Source organism: Simochromis diagramma, unplaced genomic scaffold, assembly GCF_900408965.1.
Source record: "Simochromis diagramma unplaced genomic scaffold, fSimDia1.1 OVJJ01000571.1, whole genome shotgun sequence".
NCBI classification, from domain to species: domain Eukaryota; kingdom Metazoa; phylum Chordata; class Actinopteri; order Cichliformes; family Cichlidae; genus Simochromis; species Simochromis diagramma.
In genome coordinates, this window is record NW_024386885.1 from 1425968 (window position 1) to 1444389 (window position 18422).

Sequence of the window (18422 nt, forward strand, 5' to 3'; positions counted from 1 at the left end):
AGTATAACAAGGTCAGTTACACTTCAGGAACGGCAGTCTGTCCAGTAGGAAGGATCAACTTTTGTGAGTCTTTGTCACTATTGGTAGCAGGAGACAATGTCTGAGCATGCTCCTGGATGGACAGTGCTATTTGGTAGCATCAGATGCATAACATCTGAGAAGTACTCAGATTCAGGACTGGGGACCTGATCCCATTCTCCTGGAGTCTGACAGTCTGGTCAGAAACGTGTATGAGCAGCTTGCTGTAGGTCACTTTGTAAAGCTCTGGTAGTGCTCCTCGTGAGCAGATACCAGTCCTGCTGCTGGGTTCAAGCTCTTCTACATCGCTCCTCGCATCTGTTTACTGGTATCTCCTTCATTGTCTTGAAACTGTGCTGGAGACAGAAACCCCGTGATGGCTCGTGTAGATGTGCCATCATGGAGCAGCTGGAAAACCTGTGCAACCTGAATTGAGTGCAGGTACTGTCTCATGCTACGAGTAGTGAGAAGGACCCCAGCAAAATGCAAAACCAGAGAAAAATTAGGAGGGATAACCAGACAGCAGTGATCTGTGAGCCTTAAGTGGCTCATCTTGTTCTTGCCTCTTCAGTGGAATGTGTTCTAACTGGAGAAACTGATATCCTGAAGGGGCAGGACATGGGGCCAGAGCTGCTTTAGCAAAAGTCCTGTTAAACAGATTTCCCAGCTAGGGCCATGAGAATGACATTTGTATTATTATTTAAAACCTTAACAAAGACATCAGCTCAGAGTACAGACTGCCCTGTTTATTTTTACTTTACATACACCATTCAAAAGTTCAGTGGAAAGAAGAGAGTGACTTGTCTCTGTGGAGTGAGCAGTGTGGGCTAATGACTGTCACAGCCTGCCACCAACTCCAATTTCATCTCATGGACATAAAACTGGAGCTTCAAAATCAAGGCCAGCATAGCACTGCATCCCAACTTCTTCATGGAGCGCCTGCCGGGTTGTTTCCGCAGGAATCTTAATATTTGGCCTTCGATTAGCTAAATACCCCCAGTATAAACTGCTCGCTGTTTTACCGTAAAGTCATCCTAATGTGACTACAACAGTGTCTTTGTCATGAAAGTCGAACTGATGAAAACACTGACAGGAAACGCACACCCCTCCACCCTCAGGACTCTGCTGGTTCGTGTAGCGGAGCAGACGCAATGAAGTCCTGCTTGTGCGTGCCGTCGCAGTAGGGCGGGTTGCTTGTGTGTTTGCATCCACACAACCAAACCGAGGCGTCTTTCTCTGGGACGAAGCGTAGCGGGGAGAGGCCCTGGGCTCGGGTTTTGTGGCTTCCATCGCAGAAAGGCTGAAAGAAATCAAAAATCAAACCACAAATAATGCTGGAACGCTCATTTAGACAAGAAACAATGTGTAAAACTGTTTTAAATTTTTATATGCTACAGAAAAAAGCTTTCAGCGTTATAAATGGATCGGATTGTTTTGGAATTATGAAACCAATAATCTGAAAATAATCTGAAACTTTACTCTTTAAAATGTTATAATTTATTTTTTTCTTAATTTATTAAACAAAAAACAAAGCAACATTTATGTTTACGATGCTGAGATAATGACTGAATAAAACACCCGTGAAGCTGCCATAGGCTCCAGCGTGAACCCTGAACAACAAAAGAAAGCGAATGATTGTGTAGGGCAGGGGTGTCCAACTCCAGTCCGTGAGAGCTTCTGTCTTGTAGCTTTTAGATGCATCCCTACACCAACAAAGCTGGATCAAATTATTGGATTACCTCTTCAGCATGCCATCAAGTTTGGCAACAGCCTGGTAACAAGCCATTCATTTGATTCAGGTGTGTCGCAACAAGGATGCATCTAAAAGCTGCAGGACCTGGAGTTGGACACCCCTGGTGTAGGGATTCACCTGCTTCCTGCTGTGCCCACAGGTGCACCACGAGTAACGCTTCCCACCAACCAGCTCCACCTTGAAAGGCTTCTTAGCTGGGATGACTGGTTCAGGAGGAAGTGTGGACAGCTTGACCTGAGGAAGAGGCAAACTTCTTTTAAAATACATTAAGCCACTTTATTAGGAATGCCATCCAATGTGGTGGGGGCTTGATTTTCACTGTCTCTGTGTTAGTTTGTTTCCTCCTCATCAGCCTTGGCTTCAGCTATCCTTCCTGGGTACACTTATGCATTCACACATATAAAATCTCCACTTACATAAACAAGTAAGCTCTCATACTGATATTACTGAAGTTCATAGAAGGCTACAGGCCTTAAGGGTACATACAATACTGCTCAAAATTCATATTAAACCTACAGTTCCCCGCGTGATTTCTATGTTAGTGTAAGAATGCCTGTAGACTAATTAAAATCTAACCAACGAGGCCTCCAACCTCCATTAAAGCAGCTGGAGGAGCTGCGATGTCAAACATCTGTTTTCTATTTCCAGTTTGGGGAAAATAAAAATACAAACTTGGCTCTGCGTGAGTTGGTTAGCTTAAATGTGGTACAGTTTCTCCAGTGCATTACTTTTTATGTGTGTGAAAACAAATGGCCCGTTAACAGTGCAGCAGCAGTCTGCATCACATTTACAGAGGCTAACATGTGCAGCGGTTACCTTGGAGGCTGCCGTAGCGGCTAACCAAGGGTGCCTGAAGGTGAAACTGATCCATTTGGGCTCTAATTTGGTCACCACCGTGTTCATGTTTCCTCTGACAGCTGAAGGAAGATCAGCTTCTGACACCAGCTGACCAGCAGCAATTTAAGAATCACGCGACAAACGTTGGAGACAAGTACCGCAAGCAAGGAGAGTCAAACGGAGAAGCAAAACACAAACTCGGAGACGTACGACAGCTAACTGAAGCTGCTAGCGTCCTCAACAGTCACGTGTTAGTAGCTCAACCAATCACCGGGCACGTGTCGGAGAAAGGCAGACTGAATGGAACTGATTTTTTACTCTCTTGAATGAAATCCTTCTGTGATTCAATGAAACACAGAAAAAGATGAAATACGACAATAACACGTACAAACAACTAAATTTCTTTAGGGACAGAAGAAAGAAGCTAACACAATTAATAATATCAATTTAACCTATATACAAAATAAAGACTAAAAAAATACATGCTACTATTAATAAATTGCTGTCCCATTTTTTTCACTATTTTTTTTCTTTTAATTTTTAAGTACATGTCAAAAGCAAACTAGACAATGTAAAATTAAACTAATAATAATACCAATAATTATCAAATAATACCAAATTTTATTTGAAAATGTCAGATAAATAGTTTGCAAAATATAGTTCAGCAGATCATGTAGAGGAACTTTACACGAAATACACAATTGTGTCAAAACCTGGAGCGGAAGAGCAACTAATCTGTTTCTAAACGAAACTTTTTAAAACTATTCCTACAGAGATGCAGTTTCAGATTCCAGAAGATAGTTTATTGAAATACAGTTTCTAGTACATTCAAGCCTCTCCACAGGTTAACCCTTAACAAACGACTTGAACAAAGGTGCCATACACAGAAAGGCCTTCAGGGGGCGCAGGTGCTCTCCGTCTCCAACTATACTCAGAGCTTTATGTAGAAACTCTTGGGACAATATCAGCACACACACACATCTTAGACAAATACTGATCATTTGCTCTCTAAAAAACCTGTGTTGTGAGACAAATGTGTAAATTTCTAAAGTATATGAAGCGTCTATGTGACCAAAAATAATGTTTTAGTACGATATGTGTGATATTCCCATGTTTAATGTTTACTATGAGATAACTTTCCTTTGGCTGAACTTGTCTAACACACTGATTAACTGAAGATTATTGAGTAAATCATAATAATGGTACTCTTCACAAATAATATTTCAAATAAAATGTGTCAAAGGGCAAAATATTAACGATTATACTTTCCACACAGAACACTTCAGAGTGCAGGTCAAAGTGGATATACTAAAAAATATTCAACAAAGCTTTAGACAGAATAAACAAGGCTGACTGATTATTATTTTCTTATTTTGAGGATTAGCTCAAAGCCAAGCGGATAAATATAATATAGCTGCCTTTTTCAAAATTATTTCATAGTGTCAGATTTCATGTGAAACTAAACAAGCAAAATATCATATTTACCAAGTTTATTGCATTTGACCTCAAATAACAACACAGAAATTGTATTTAACATACAATGCTGTTTCTATCTGACAAAAGCAGGGGCGGACCTAGAAAAATATTCTTAGGGTGGCATGGAAATCTAACGGGGTGGCAAAATCAAAACTTTTTTTAAAAAAACCCCCAAAAACAACAACACATATGCAGATTCAAATGCAGTAAGTATACACGTTTCATATAAATATAGTCTTAATTATTTTCTGTAGCCCACATGATTAAACATTTCAGTTACTTAAAATGTGATTTTATGTACTGTATAACCTTTATAATAAATATATTTATAAATATATTGCTGCACCACATTTACACACACAAGTCTAACTTAAGCTTCACTGTTTTTTTGTTAGACAAAAATCAAATTGTTACATGGTTAAATTTTTAAAATTGTTTGCGCTATGGGCTGGATCATTTGCTAATGGTGGTGGTGGTGGGGGGGACACTATGCAATGTATTCAGTTTTAGAATAGCCAGGCTCAAAGTGTTAATGCTATCTTATCTGTTAATAAACAACACTGTCATATGCAAAACTAGGGTGGCAAGAGATCATTTTAGGGTGGCACAAGCCACCCCATGCCACCCTTCTTGATCCACCCCTGGACAAAAGCAGTAATCTGACTGTGACTCAGTACCACACTGGATAAACTGAATACAGCACTGATGAAATTAGCTATTGTGATTGGTCCATTCAATGAGTAATTCAGTGGAGTTAAAGATCTTCACACAAGAAAAAAAGTCTCCAAAAGCCTCCATAAAAAGAAGAAAAACATTTGTAATTTTTATTTGGACAGCACCAAAAGCAGATTTACAAAAACACATAATGCACATGGTTTAACCTTCTCCTGCCTACTCGTTACGTTTTATCATGTGCATACAAGAATACATTTTAAAGCCAACACACTAGACTTTCAAAGGTTACCAAAACTTTAGTAGAAACTCCTCTAAGGGGCCGACTCAGGAGGTCTGGAGTCACGCAGGAGGTGTTGGAAATGCTGCCTCAGGTGATGTCATTGTGACATTAACACAAGGTTTTCCCACAAAGCATTTTAATGGAATATATACTTGTACTGAAAGGTTAACATACAAAAGCAGTTTATAACAACAAAAACTCCATCTGATTTACCCAAAACAAACAAAGCAGCATTACATGATTTTAATATAAAAAAAATAGGATTTTTTTAACCTGATAAAACTATTGGATAACATGATTATGATGCATCATTTCCTGTAAGAAGACATCATTTGAAGATGCCTTTCAGATACTTCACTACATCCTGGTAGATGACTTTGAGGTGCGAGCCGTCGCAGTACGGAGCGTTTTTGGTTTGCTTGCAGGCGCACAGCAGGACTGTCCTGTCTTTCTCGGGGGTGAAGCGAAAAGGAGAGATACTCGGAGCTTTTTTCGTGTGAGTGCCGTCGCAGAAAGGCTGAAGAAGAGGAAAAAAAGCGGGTTGAAGACACAAACTTGAAACTTACTTTTATTAGCCTAAAAATGTCAGGACGCATGACTGAAAGGTCTCCTGCTGTCGCTCCTCAGCTGACACATTAGGACTTTGAAACTGTGGACTGAAATTGGTTGTTGCTGGTGAGCAGTCTTCATCACCAGTGATGATCCCTGATACAGAACTGAGGTCAGTTTTAAGTAAAAGTTGACACTTTTGCTCTCTGTGAGGTTAGAGGTCACATGGTCCTCCACTGAGGGGTCCAGAGGTGCCCGAGAGACGGGCCAAATTCAACCCAGATAAATCGAAGTGATCACATCTGTGCATGGTTAGGTTTTTCATGCCGTTTAAACATCAGTCAGGTGTTTATCATAAAGGAAAGGATCACGTGTAAACCAGAGGGTCTTTTCTTTCTTTTCCTGGACACACCGAAATGAAAGCACAAAGCCCAGACACCGACGATGGATTAGAGTTAATCTAGTTTCCTTTATGTTACTGGGACCTCATCAAGCACCAGTTGGTCTCAACCAGCACGGTGCTTCTTAAAGCATGGCTTTCCGACGGGTGGGAACGTAAACAGGAGTAAATGAGGCGAAACTCTACGTGATTGATGAGCTGCATTAGCTTTTACCCCAGATGACCCTCCAGCCCCAAGTGTCTCTGAAACCTGAGCCTCACCTGCTTCTTGCTGTGGCCACAAGCGCACCAGGCGTAGTGTTTTCCAGCAGACAGCTTCACCCTGTAGGGAAGCCGGGCGGCAGGAACTGCCTGGGTCGACTCCAGACAGCACTGAACCTGGGGCACAAAGTGAGACACAAACTTAACTTATCGTCCACACTAATGGATACCACAACATCCTGCAGTGACACATCCCGTGTGGTCTAAGCCAAAACACAACTCCAGGCTCTCAGAGGGCTGTTTGAATAACAATCAGAGTGATGGAGTGCTGCCTCACATGACCCGAGGCATTCGCAATCACACAAACTCCTTCAGGTTTACTTTGAGAACCCAAATTAAAAACATATGTTAAACTTGTTTTGCTTACATCACAAAATTACACTGTAATCGCTGTGATGTCACTGTTTTGGTTCCACTGGATAAAAAACTCAAACAAATGAATAATAATGTAAAAACTTTGAATAAGTGGGTCTACATTTTTACACTCAAGCTTAACCCCACAAAGAAAAAGAGGAAGTGGGACTGGGAAGTCAGATTAGTGCTTTCTGATTATAGTTTAAGTTTTTTAACCTCTGGAGCTGAAAAATGAAGCCAACCCAGACTGTCACAAACTGCAGTTCCTCTGAAGTCCTCTAAAAGATGGACAGTCACCATGGCATCGCCTGTTTTGAAGTCTCAAGCGGAGCGGTTCCTTTCAGACGGTAAAGGTGACCAGAAACGACTAAATGTGATGTCATCAGCATGACCTGAAACTAACCTCTGAGCCCATAAACTCAATATGAGAGAGCTTATTAAGGTCATAGAGCAAAGAGTCGCTCTCAGATAACCAGGGTCTCCCCCTGGCTTTTTGGAAAGCTGAGTTCATCTTTAGAGTCACACGCAGGCCTGATTACAGCCAGACCAGCTGAAACCTGAAATCACTTAAACAGAACCAGAAGTGAAGCAGGAGAAAAGCTCTCATAGAGCAACACATCATGCCACGATCTACAGAAACAGAAGAAACAAAGCCATTGACATGTATCAGTGTGGAAAGGGTTACAAAGCCATTTCTGACAGAGTCCAGTGAATCACAGACTCATCCAGGAGGTCACAGGAGAAACCAGAACAACATCTGTGGAACCGACTTGCCTCAGTGAAGTTTGGTATTCAACAACAAGAAAGAGACTCCACGGAGAAAACCACTGCTGACCGAAAAAAAACATCTCGACCACCCACAAGAGTCTTGGGGAAAAAAAAATTGTGCGGACTGACGAGATAAAAGCAGAACTTTTTGGAAGGTTTGGGTCCTGTTACATCTGGGATAAATAGCATTTCATTAGAAATGGTAAATGGCCTGTATTTGTATAGCGCTTTACTAGTCCCTAAGGACCCCAAAGCGCTTTACAGAACCAGTCATCCACACATCCACACACTGGTGATGGCAGCTACATTGTAGCCACAGCCACCCTGGGGTCGCACTGACAGAAACCTGACAGACACTGGCGCCACCACCAGTAGGCAACGGGTGAAGTGTCTTGCCCAAGGACACAACGACCGAGACTGTCCAAGCCGGGGCTCGAACCGATTACAAGGCGAACTCCCAACTCTTGAGCCACAATCGCCCCATTAGAAGAACATCAAACCAACAGTCAAACACGGTGGTGGAAGTGCGATGGTCTGGGGATGCTCTGCTGTTCCAGGACGACTCGCTGTGACTGCTGGAAGCATGAATTCTGCTCTCTACCAGGAAATCCTGAAGGAGAATGAATGAAGCAGGACAACCATCCAAAAACCACACCAGCAGGTCCACCTCTGGTTCAAGGTTCAAGGTTCTTTATTTGTCACATGCATAGTTATACAAGTATAACACACAGTGAAATGTAGCCTGACACGGGTGGTCTAGTCAAAGTCTGGCCATATATCTGATTAAGGTTATCCTAAACAGAGATGGGCAGTAACGCGTTACTGTAATCTGATTACTTTTTTCGAGTAACGAGTAAAGTAAGGGATTACTATTGCAAAAATGGTAATTAGATTACCGTTACTTTCCTGTAGGAACGCTGCGTTACTGCGTTACTAAAACCGTGATTTGTTGCGAGAATGTCTCACGACAGTGACGTAAGCGAGTGCGCCGTTAGTGACAACAGCTGTGTGCAGATCAACAATGGATCATATATCGAGTGCGGGAGAGAGTATGAGCGTGTACTGACCTTACTTTGAGTTTGATTCCATAAAAAGTGACAAAAACATTAGCGTCCGCTGTGCGTGGGAAGAAAACTTCTTTTTACAGCGAAAAAAACCCCTAAACTTCCGAGCAAGCACCGAGTAGCTACGACGTAATGGGAACCTCACAGAGAAACCCGCGGATTCTTCAACTGACCGCGGCACACCTGCACCTAAACCTCCGCCTACCGCAGTCCTGCTTTGCAGGTGAAAATAGAGCAACAGGACCGCTGAGTCTTTGACTTTATTTATGTTCTGCTGTGTTTTACTTGCATCTATTTGAAAGACTGAGTGTAAACACAAAAAATATTTTATTTTATGTGCTGGAATGTGCAGAAAATAGGTTTAAATGTTAAACTAATTTATTCAACTCAGATAATGTTGCAGATAATTAAATTTTTGCTTGATGCGTAAAGATTAAAAGATTAAAACTAATAAAACAAGTTAAAAAAAGAGACTTTTCCATTTGATTACATTTTGTATGATGATTATGCAGAAAAAGTAGAATTGGGCTGAAATATCTATCACTTTATCACCTCTTCAGGTTGTAAATCATGTTTTTAAAAAGTAACTAAGTAATTAATTACTTTTGAAAATAAGTAATAAGTAAAGTAACGGGATTACTTTTTTGGGGAAGTAATCAGTAATTAGTTACTGATTACTTTTTTCAAGTAACTTGACCAACACTGATCCTAAATCATCTCATGCTGGAAACCCCCAAAAGTGTCTGAATTAAATCAATTCTGCAAAGACTGGTGGGCCAATTTAGGGGGCGGTTACTCCTTTACACAGGGCAGGTGAGTTTGGAAGAAATCCTCATTTAATAAGTGCATTTTGTATTTACTCTCGTTATCTTTGACTAATATTAAAATGTGTTTGATCTGAAACTTTAAGTGTGACAAAAATGCGAAACACTAAGACGTCGAGAAGGGAACAACTGCTCCGCATCCATCCTGATATTTGTGCGTGCACGTGAGGGGGACCAAGCCCTCACGTGCTGTACCTGCAGGTTGACTCTCACAGAGCATCGGGGCTAAAGGTGACTGAAGGAGGGCGCGTCAGGTTGTTTGTTTGCACAGAAAAAAAAAAGAAAGAAATCGGGAAATGTCGGCAGTCTGCTCCGTGGATGTCCCACCGTGACTCAGCATTCTTTAAATACGGCCGCAGCAGCAACGAGAGCAACACGAACAGCTGATAACACAATAATTAACACGGCAGGCAGACTCACTGTGGGAGAATAAGCAGCCAGGAGGAGCTGAGGTCGTCGGAAGGTCTGCGCACCTCCACTGCGCACGGCGACTACAAACCGGGCTGTGTTCATGCTGCTGCGGGCCGCTTGTACTCCAGCTCCTGATGCTCCTTTAGAGGAAATCCGCGCACAGCTGGTCCACAAAACTTGAACCGACTTCAGTAAAAGTTATAATATGGCTGACGATGCAAGCTGATTGGGCTGTAAAAGCCTCCCCGCGGTGAGGACACGCCCCCTGTCTCACCGCTCCTCCTCCTCCTCTTCCTCCCACGCGCTGCATCCATCGTTATATCGCTCATAGCTGCAATAAATAATAATGTACACACCAGTCGTTAATGAATGACTGACTGCTTCATTACTGAGATATCAACCCTGAATGCGTGGAAGTCCACTAGCGCATTTTTTTAAAAGAACACACATGAATGACTTAAACTAGTGGAGAAATCACATATGTGAAGATGACATCAAAAGCTTTTTATTTCCAAGTGAAAACGAGATTCCACATTAATGAGAGTAAATTCGTTTTTTGTTCTTTTAAAATATATACATTTCAGGGATTTTTTTCTGCACTTAAATAATTTTCATTAAAAACGTGTCTTTAATGTGGGGACATCAATCATATAACCATAATTTATATTTTCGTTTATCTATGGGCAGAAAAAATAGAAATAGTAAGCACGTAAGTAGTAAGCTAACACAGACTTGGATCAGTCATGTTTAGTGACCCCCCCACATCCTGATGGGCTTTCCTCAACTTAAAGCAAGAAAGTCAGTATTAGTAAATATTTTATTAACGTTCACAAACCATTATGTTACATGACCCTTATGAAGTCTAAAGCTTGCCTTATTAAACAGATATAAAAAGGTTATTCAGTGTATCAAAATGACATAATAACTTTATGTAATTGTTTTCATGGTCTGATAACAGCGTCATGATGGTGCAATGCTTATGTTGGTGTGTATGTGCATGTTCTCCCTATAAATATGATACGTATTATGAGATTAATAAAGGATGAATCCTCACATAGACCCAATGAAAGGGGAAACATTTTCAGACTAAGAGTAATAAATAAATAAATAAAATAAAAAAGTTTTAAGAGCCACGCAGAGGTCACCAGACTTACTTTCCAAACGTTGCCTGAGGTGAAAAAAAATTCAATATTTTTGAACAACGTAAACGTCATTAAATTGGAGCCTAAAATCACATGGTGCTGATGAAACCGCGCAAGGTTCGATTTCTGATCCCTTTTTATTTTTTGTTTGCTTTTCTGGTAAAACTTTACAGACTCCGTGTCCTTTCACAGCGCTGACGATAAACAAACCTTCCCGTGAGGTCCGGTAGAGTCTCAGTGATGCTGGACATCACGACTGGTTCAGAAAGCAACAGCTTGGAGTCTTACTGGTTCAACAGATGACACCACATAAACCCGGGCCCTCATTTTACCACTCGTATTAATCAAATGGCCAACTGGGTGTAACCCCAAACTTCATACCAGGACTGCTGACCCCTTAAGAGTCAAACCCACATCCTTAGATCCTCACGCAGAGCCCTTCTGACTGCAAGCTTAGTCTAATTTTGCCATCAGGACTCATCGAACTGAGGACATGAGGCTCGCAGAAACCCTAAAATCCTTTAAAGCACGTCTTGAAAGTCATTTTAATTGTCTTCCCATTTTAACATGAATAAATCAGTTCATTTCTAATAAACCTCCAAAAAAGGTGAACTTTTCATAAACTTTACAGCACGTAAGATAGAAAGCATTTCTCATAGTGGTGTAAAGTCAATGTGTTCACTTTACCTGAAGTCGATTCCTTTACGGTGAGTAAAATACACCCACAGTTAAATCACTCGACATCCAAGAGAAAATGTCAAAGAACTCAGTAAAATACATTTATTGACAAAAAAAAGTTGTCTTAATCTGTCCTTTTAATTTTACACACAAAAATATCAAAATACTTTACAGGGATTTTAATCTGAATATCGTCAAATTTGCTTCAATCGATTCTCTCAAACAAATACACTGTACAATGACAACGTGCTTGTCCTTTTTAAATTCAGTGCTCATTTCATTTCCTTTTTTTCTCTTCAGGGAACAATGCATTTAAAATGATGCATAGCTATTACTTGGTATTTAGCGATACATTTGAGAGACATCACTGCATTTCATGCAATTCATATCCCGATAGTTAACTTTGCCGTCCATCAGACGTCACTCGGAGCCAGGTGCTTAAATGTTGCAATACATAAAAGATACACAGTACGACATTCATAACATGAATTATCTTTACCCAAACTTCAAAGCTTAAAAGAATGAATGTGTTTTTACACAAACATATTAAAGTATACAACTCGGATCTCAAAAAAACAAACAAACAAACAAAAAAAACATTTTACAATTGGGCCAAAGCGCCCCAGTGCAACATGAGAAAGAAACTGTTTCAGAAATCCCTCGCGCCGCTCTGCAGGCGATCGTGTGGTCGCGCTGGTCATACTTGGTAAATTGCAGACCTCCCAGCAGGAGTCACGTTGGCTCATGTCTTTGTCAACATTCTCCTTCTGTCATTGCTACAGTATTTATCACCAACCATTGAGCTGCGTGAAGCTTCTGATGTCTACATGAGCTGCTAACAACATAAAATAAAATAAAAATAGATATCACATGTATGGGAGTTCATGTTCAAGACTCCAAACAGAGTGACAAATGAAGGAAGGAGGAAATTAAATAATCCCTTCGTTTGAGGGCGGAAAAGGTGAAATGGTGACCAGCCTTTGTTAGTAAAACTGAGCTAAGCGGAGGTGTCGCTTCATAAAGTGGAAGGAAAAGCTTATCAGGGGAGACCAGGGACACCTGTAACACCCAACGCTAATGTATCCAATCAGAAAGCTAGGGCGACGACACGCCGGCAGGATTTTAACGAGCTCGTGTCCAAATTGTTGCCTTTTGTCTATTTTAATGCTGCGCAGAAAGAGGAAACGCAGATCGTTCAGTCATGCTACATTAGAGCATCATTTTGACACAGAAGGAATGAAAGCTAGAAGATGAAGTTTTAAAAGTCTTCTCAAAAAACACATCAAACGTCTAGTTTCTGCTCGTCTACACCACAGACGATAAACTGGTGCAGTTTTAATTGAAACTGCAACATGTGTCATGTTTTTGATGCAACTATTTTGTGAGTTGTGAAAGAAAATGTAAAAAAAGCCCAAAATGCCACAGCTGCCCCCGGTCGCCCTGCAGCCTCCCTGTTTCCTACATCGATTCTGTTTCTGCAGCACTTTCATTACGAGCGGTTCAAACTGCTGTGCAGATTCTCTACAAGTCCTTTTTCTCAGGTCTCTGAAGCACAAACAACTCAAAAACATTCCAACACAAAACGCACAATAGAAAATGCTTTGACACTTTAGTCACCACTATACGCTTCACACGTTTTTCCACTGTTGAAATTATCAGTCAGCTATCAAAAGTATATAAATGGGCTTAGGAAGAGTGCTTTCGTCGGACAACGTGACCCTCCGTGTACCCGCAATAAAAAAAACACGTTATCAAAGAAAGACGAGAAGAGAGTGAGCCTTTGGGCTCGTGGTTTCCTCTGTAAATCTAACATCATTAAGGCATTATCTATCCAGTATTGCTAAAAGAACAGCTAGTTGGTGGACATGAAAGGAATATCTATGTATGACAGTAAAAGACTGACACTTCAGGACAGGAGTGCAAAATACTCAGAAAAATCAAAAACCTGTTAGTCCCTAGCGACCTATGAAGTACCGAGCATCCTTTAGAAGGTACTGTGTTGATGGCTAATTTGCTCTGTTAGCTACTAACATGCAAAGTGCACACTTGTTTAGGAAAAAACTATTAATTTCTTACTTACAATTTCCAAATGTTTGGTTTCGTCCGCTTAATCTCGACAGCAACTAGAAGGATATAAAAGTCTTGAGAAACTCTGGTGGTGGTCTGGAACAAAACCCGGCGCTCGCCCGCAGACGATGGCGGCTTTCTGGACACGCAGGTGCTGTGTCATTTTTACATTTACATGAGTTAATACCTTAGAGCAAACACCAAGATATCTTTTTGGTGGGCATTTTATATCCAGTGAAGGCTATTGTGGTAATGAGTCTGCACAAAAGTCAACAATGAAAAATACAAAGTCTGAGGTAATAACTAGCTTAATGTCGAAATGCCACTAACCACACATCAAAAATGATTGTATGTTGATCCTTTACATAATAAGTGCCCGTGAGAGGCTTCACATATAGAAGATCTGGATGAAATTGAGTGGGGTGAACACAAAGGGAAGACACAATATCGAGGAAGACAGTTGAGGTTGCAGGAAGTGGCAGAAGTCCGCTTTTTTTTTTTTTTTCTTGCTTTTTTTTCCTCGCCGACGCACTGAATGGAAACTCTGGAGGGAATTCATGAACAGTCAGTGCTTGGGAGGTCAGAGAAGAGAGACTCAGACCTTCGGTTCATGAACTCTGCCTTCATCAGCAGCCCCATTGGTCTAGCTAACAAATTAGTGCAATTTAAGAAGAGACCACTGTATTCATGCTCTCTGAAAGCTGCCTACACACAAAAAAACCCCTATGAGAAGAACCTCTGATATCAAGAATTTCAAAACACGAAAAACTTCACCTTGACATTAAAGTCCATCCTGTTGTACATTCATAAAAGAGGGCTTAAGATAAAGACGACAGAGAAGGAGAAAGTCCTGGAAATTTGACCTCTTCAAGGCGGCACGTCATGCCTGATGTTTTCATCGGAGCTGCTCGCGTGTTGTGGAGAAACATCAGCCATTCTTGTCTCCACCTTTCTCTCCAGTAGCCTGAAAACACAGAGAGCAGAGGGTTTCCAGCACATCTTCATCTTCATCTGAAGTATAACAGGATGTCCAGATATGGGGGAAATAAATGTGGACTTGAGGCCACTACACCCCGAGCGCGCAGCTACATGAAATTCAGAGTTTTTCAGATGCGAGCTTGTTGCGTAAGCGCCTTCGCACACTGACAAAAGTCTGTATGAGGTTTCGTGGTTTGATCCAGGAGCTGAATCTGTATCACGGCCGCTTTCATATGTATTTCATGACGTCAGCGGGTCAGTTCGAGCTGTCGTTGGCAGAGTTGGGATCACGTCTGAGGAGGCAGAGAAATGATTTCAGAGAGCCGACTGACCGGAGCAGCATGGAGCTGTGTGTTAAACTGTACTATTTAACCACACGTAGTAACGTATATACAGCACCAGTGCACGTTTTGAGCTGCACTGCTAAATGGAGTGCTTTGATTGGTCAGATCTTTTTATTCACATATGAAAAATCGAGCTTTGATATAAATGCAGAAAATGTGTCAGTGTGAATGTAGGGTAGGAATAGGACAAATATTTGTAAAGAAAAATTTTAAGGACTTGTGGGACGTGTGTTACCGAGGTGGGTGGAACATTTTAGATTTCAGCTTCTCTTCATTAGCTCCAGAGCTGGATCTAAACGGCTCCATCTTATCTTAAAGACCTCGTGGTATCGTATCACCCCAACAGAGCACTTTGCCCTCAGACTGCAGCTTACGTGTAGCTCTTTCTAAAAGGAGGATCTGAGGTAGAGCCTTCAGCTTTCAGGCACTCTTCTGAGGAACCAGCTACCAGTTTCCTATGAAGCTTGAAAAGGAAAGCGACTGGACTTCTTCAAGTTCTGCTCCGTAAATTACCTGGATGACTGAGAACCTACACAGACACAGCTCCCAGTTTGGATTTAGGAGACAGCACCCTGTCTACTTTTAAGACCAGGCTTGAACCTTTTTGATAAAGCAGATCATTAGAGCTGCATCAGGTGACCCTGAATCTTCCCTTAGATATGCTACAATACGTTCAGGCTGCTGGAGGACTTTCCCATGATGCACTGAGTGTTTCTCCTCTTCTGCCCATGTGTTTATATGGCACTACTTCATGTCATTAACTTTTATCTACTCTCTTGTCAATGATTGATAAAAACTCTTGGAAGTGAGCTGCTGAGTTTCTTGGTTCCCAGAGTTTTTCAGGAGGACAATCACGAGTATTACTCACTCCGGGTTTGTGAAGCGTGTTCTCCTGCAGCCCGAAGAGCCCGCCTCCTTGGCCTCCCTGCAGGGGGGAGGCTGTAGCTGAGGACAGCAGGTTGGGTGACTGGGCAATCATGGGTGAGTTGGGGGTGGAGGTGAGAGCTCCTGTCAGCGTGAGGCGCTGCAGCTCCCGCTGTCGCTGCTGCTGCAACATCTGGCACACCAAGGCCTGCTGCTCCTGGAGGAGGATGAGAGGAGAGCGGCTTTAAGGGACGAGCAGAGAAAAGGCGCTGATGGGGGTTTGTGTGGGGGCTGATAGTGCTGGGAGTCTGTAAACGCCGAGCAGAAGCGGCAGACCGTCACCAGGGGGCAGTGTTGGACATAATGTGAAACAACTGGCTGTGTGGGCTACTCTTGTTCACTTGTGTGTATTTGCCGGTCATGTAGCTCCTGCTGGGAATGACAGCGTGGACAAAGAGCGCCTCTATGTTCAAACTGACTGTTAAAAACAATGAAAACTGTCCCCTGGAGCCACTGCGTGTCTGTGATCTTTGATGGGGTTTTGCATCTTCTCCTCAATGACCTCCGCTGTTACTCCCTTTCCTGTTTGAGCCATCTGGCCTTCATCACCCTTGAGTTACATGCTTTTAGGCTTTGTAGAGGAGAGCCTCACAAGTGTTTTTCCTTTGAACTGCATTCAAGGATTTCCAGGAAATGCCAGTTTCTGTTTGAGTTTGGGGATATTTGTATAAAACAATCGTACTTTGAACAATCACGCTGCCATAACTGAGCAGCACTCCTCTGTCAGGTTTCCTGGCACCCTCATCTGCTCTGGGTTCTTTAAAGCAGCTTCCATCAAAAATAGCAGAACAGAGCACCCCGACACTTCTGGGAAGAAGTGAAATGCTGAGGCATGTCTGGAAGAGTCCAGCTCAGGTGTCTGGGCGAGGATGCACCTGCGCTTGTCGAATTCAGGGTCAAGTAGTCTAAGCTAACTTAAGAGCAGTGGAGAGCACCCGGGGACAGGAGTGGCAGCGAGTGATTTTTACAGGGTTCCTGCCAGAAGGACAAACAGCTACAGAGGCGAGTGCACTGCCTCGCTCTGCTGTTACTGGATTGGCGTTAGTAACAGACTGATAACTGATAACACACCTTATCTCAGGGAAACCTGGAGCAGTTCACATTGACCGTACTTCTTGTGTGTGAGTGGGAACTCTCACAAGTACGTTTATTTTCAAACTGCACCTGTTTTATTTTATTTTTTAAAAATTGGACGTAAAAACTGTAAACAAATGTTCAGTCGTTCTGTTTCACTGTCGCCTCGTCTAACAGAAAAGTGAAAGTATCCAGTTCCCCGCTGTCTTTAGTCTATTATATCAAAGTACTTATAGTTTACAGTCACACAGGAAACCCACTGGTTCCTATATTTACAGTGCCTGACTGGTTTGCACCCCACCAAGCTTTCCTCACTTTGCATGTCAAATAAGGGCGGCTGGTTCACTTCTACACAAAACATTATTGTTGGTACAATCTCTTTCTTAACTAACATAATTGAATCGGTTAGTATCTCTATATGAGGTCTTGCTAATGGTTAATATCACAGTATTAATCTCCCAACTTCAAAGTGTGTTACAGCAAGTTCCTGAGTTACAGACAGTAATAAATTCTTTGTAAAAAGTTAGTTTTTACTGAACAGGAGGCGAGTCTGATTTCTGAATGAGTCTAAAAATAACGCGTGAGATTGCCCCTGATGTTAGCGCTTATTCAAATAGCCCTGATTTGCTCGGTGTTCCCGTCACGACCAAACATCAGAGAGCTGCTCCGCTTCTGAGGCGTGAGCGAGAAAATATTCTGTTCCTTTTCTGATCCTAAATCAATTTAAGCCCAGATTTTATCGCTGTGGTGGTTCAGTGAGCTAATGAAAGTGTTTATTAATGAGTCGAACCAAGCAGCAAACACCGGAAAAACTGCAGTTCCTCTAATGGCCACTTGATTTCAGCTTACACTCCCAAGTAAATATGACCGACTTTACAGCATGCAAGTTTTTATTTAAGCATAAAGTTTGCATCTTTAGGGGAATGGCTGCTTTGACTGACAAATTGATGCAATTGGATGAAGCTGCAATAATCAGGCAAATAATATATCTTACTATGTGCTTATACGTACAAACAGACCATCCAAGAAATCTGTGGTTCAGTTTTCACCAGACGAATTCTAGCTTTACTTTGACATTTCTTTATACGTGCCATTTAATTATCAGGTACACGGGTCTGTGCCACGCGCCTCGCTAAACAAGCTTTAGCTGATATGCTTGTTTATCTGTTTCATGACATCATCACGCCACGAGTCAGAAACATGTGGCTAGAGAAAAATGTCAGAGAAGCTGTGAGAAAATGTAAAAATCAGAGAGAACGACAGAGCGACGAGGCGAGTGTCCTTACAGGTGTGAAGTTCTGCGAGGTGAGGAACTGCTGCAGCTGCTGCTGCTCGAGAAGAAGCTGCTTCTGCTGCTCTGACAGGAACGGCGACCTGAAACAGATGTTGACATGTGGAAGCACACCTGTCAGAGAGCGCCACCGAGTTTAAATGTTTCTCACGGATTTAGATTTTGGGGTCAGTGGGCAGGCACACATGTTCTCGCTAATCTATTAATAAACAGTGTTTATAATCTCCGACGGAGCAAAGACGTGATCATAAATA

General features: G+C 42.0%; 3 protein-coding genes across 5 annotated transcripts in view; all 3 read right to left on the reverse strand.

The window, feature by feature from the left end:
* Positions 1-539: 539 nt before the first annotated feature.
* On the reverse strand, positions 540-2866 carry LOC120734588 (CDGSH iron-sulfur domain-containing protein 3, mitochondrial-like). The gene is made up of 3 exons (XM_040033461.1): positions 2588-2866; positions 1889-2005; positions 540-1318 (listed from the first exon to the last, which is right to left on the reverse strand). Exons 1-3 carry the CDS (start codon positions 2672-2674, stop codon positions 1133-1135), a joined length of 390 nt encoding a protein of 129 aa, XP_039889395.1. The 5' UTR covers positions 2675-2866; the 3' UTR covers positions 540-1132.
* Positions 2867-4881: 2015 nt separating this feature from the next.
* On the reverse strand, positions 4882-10163 carry LOC120734596 (CDGSH iron-sulfur domain-containing protein 3, mitochondrial-like). Its single transcript, XM_040033476.1, has 3 exons — positions 9680-10163; positions 6250-6366; positions 4882-5556 (listed from the first exon to the last, which is right to left on the reverse strand). The coding sequence occupies exons 1-3, from the start codon at positions 9770-9772 to the stop codon at positions 5368-5370; spliced, it is 399 nt and encodes a 132-aa protein (XP_039889410.1). The 5' UTR covers positions 9773-10163; the 3' UTR covers positions 4882-5367.
* A 1446-nt stretch (positions 10164-11609) lies between these two features.
* The window catches only part of LOC120734589 (protein AF-17-like), a 30567-nt gene continuing 23754 nt past the window's right edge, over positions 11610-18422 (reverse strand). For 2 of the 3 annotated variants that reach the window (XM_040033465.1, XM_040033462.1), the window contains 3 exons: positions 18164-18251; positions 15748-15960; positions 11610-14521 (listed from right to left, as the gene is read on the reverse strand). In XM_040033465.1, the coding sequence (XP_039889399.1) occupies positions 14486-14521; positions 15748-15960; positions 18164-18251 (337 nt within the window). In that variant the 3' untranslated portion in view covers positions 11610-14485. Of the gene's footprint in view, positions 14829-15747; positions 15961-18163; positions 18252-18422 lie in introns of all 3 variants that reach the window. The other variant, XM_040033464.1, reaches the window with a different exon arrangement.

Bases quoted from the DNA above. Each gene is read 5' to 3' on its own strand.
- LOC120734596 (XM_040033476.1), bottom strand. From the start codon at position 9,772: ATGAACACAGCCCGGTTTGTAGTCGCCGTGCGCAGTGGAGGTGCGCAG. The intron at 6,367-9,679 runs GTGAGTCTGCCT...TTTGTGCCCCAG, and splicing joins TGGCTGCTTATTCTCCCACA to GTTCAGTGCTGTCTGGAGTC. The intron at 5,557-6,249 runs GTGAGGCTCAGG...CCTCTTCTTCAG, and splicing joins GTGGCCACAGCAAGAAGCAG to CCTTTCTGCGACGGCACTCA.
- LOC120734588 (XM_040033461.1), bottom strand. From the start codon at position 2,674: ATGAACACGGTGGTGACCAAATTAGAGCCCAAATGGATCAGTTTCACC. The intron at 2,006-2,587 runs GTAACCGCTGCA...CCTCTTCCTCAG, and splicing joins CCGCTACGGCAGCCTCCAAG to GTCAAGCTGTCCACACTTCC. The intron at 1,319-1,888 runs GTGAATCCCTAC...GATTTCTTTCAG, and splicing joins GTGGGCACAGCAGGAAGCAG to CCTTTCTGCGATGGAAGCCA.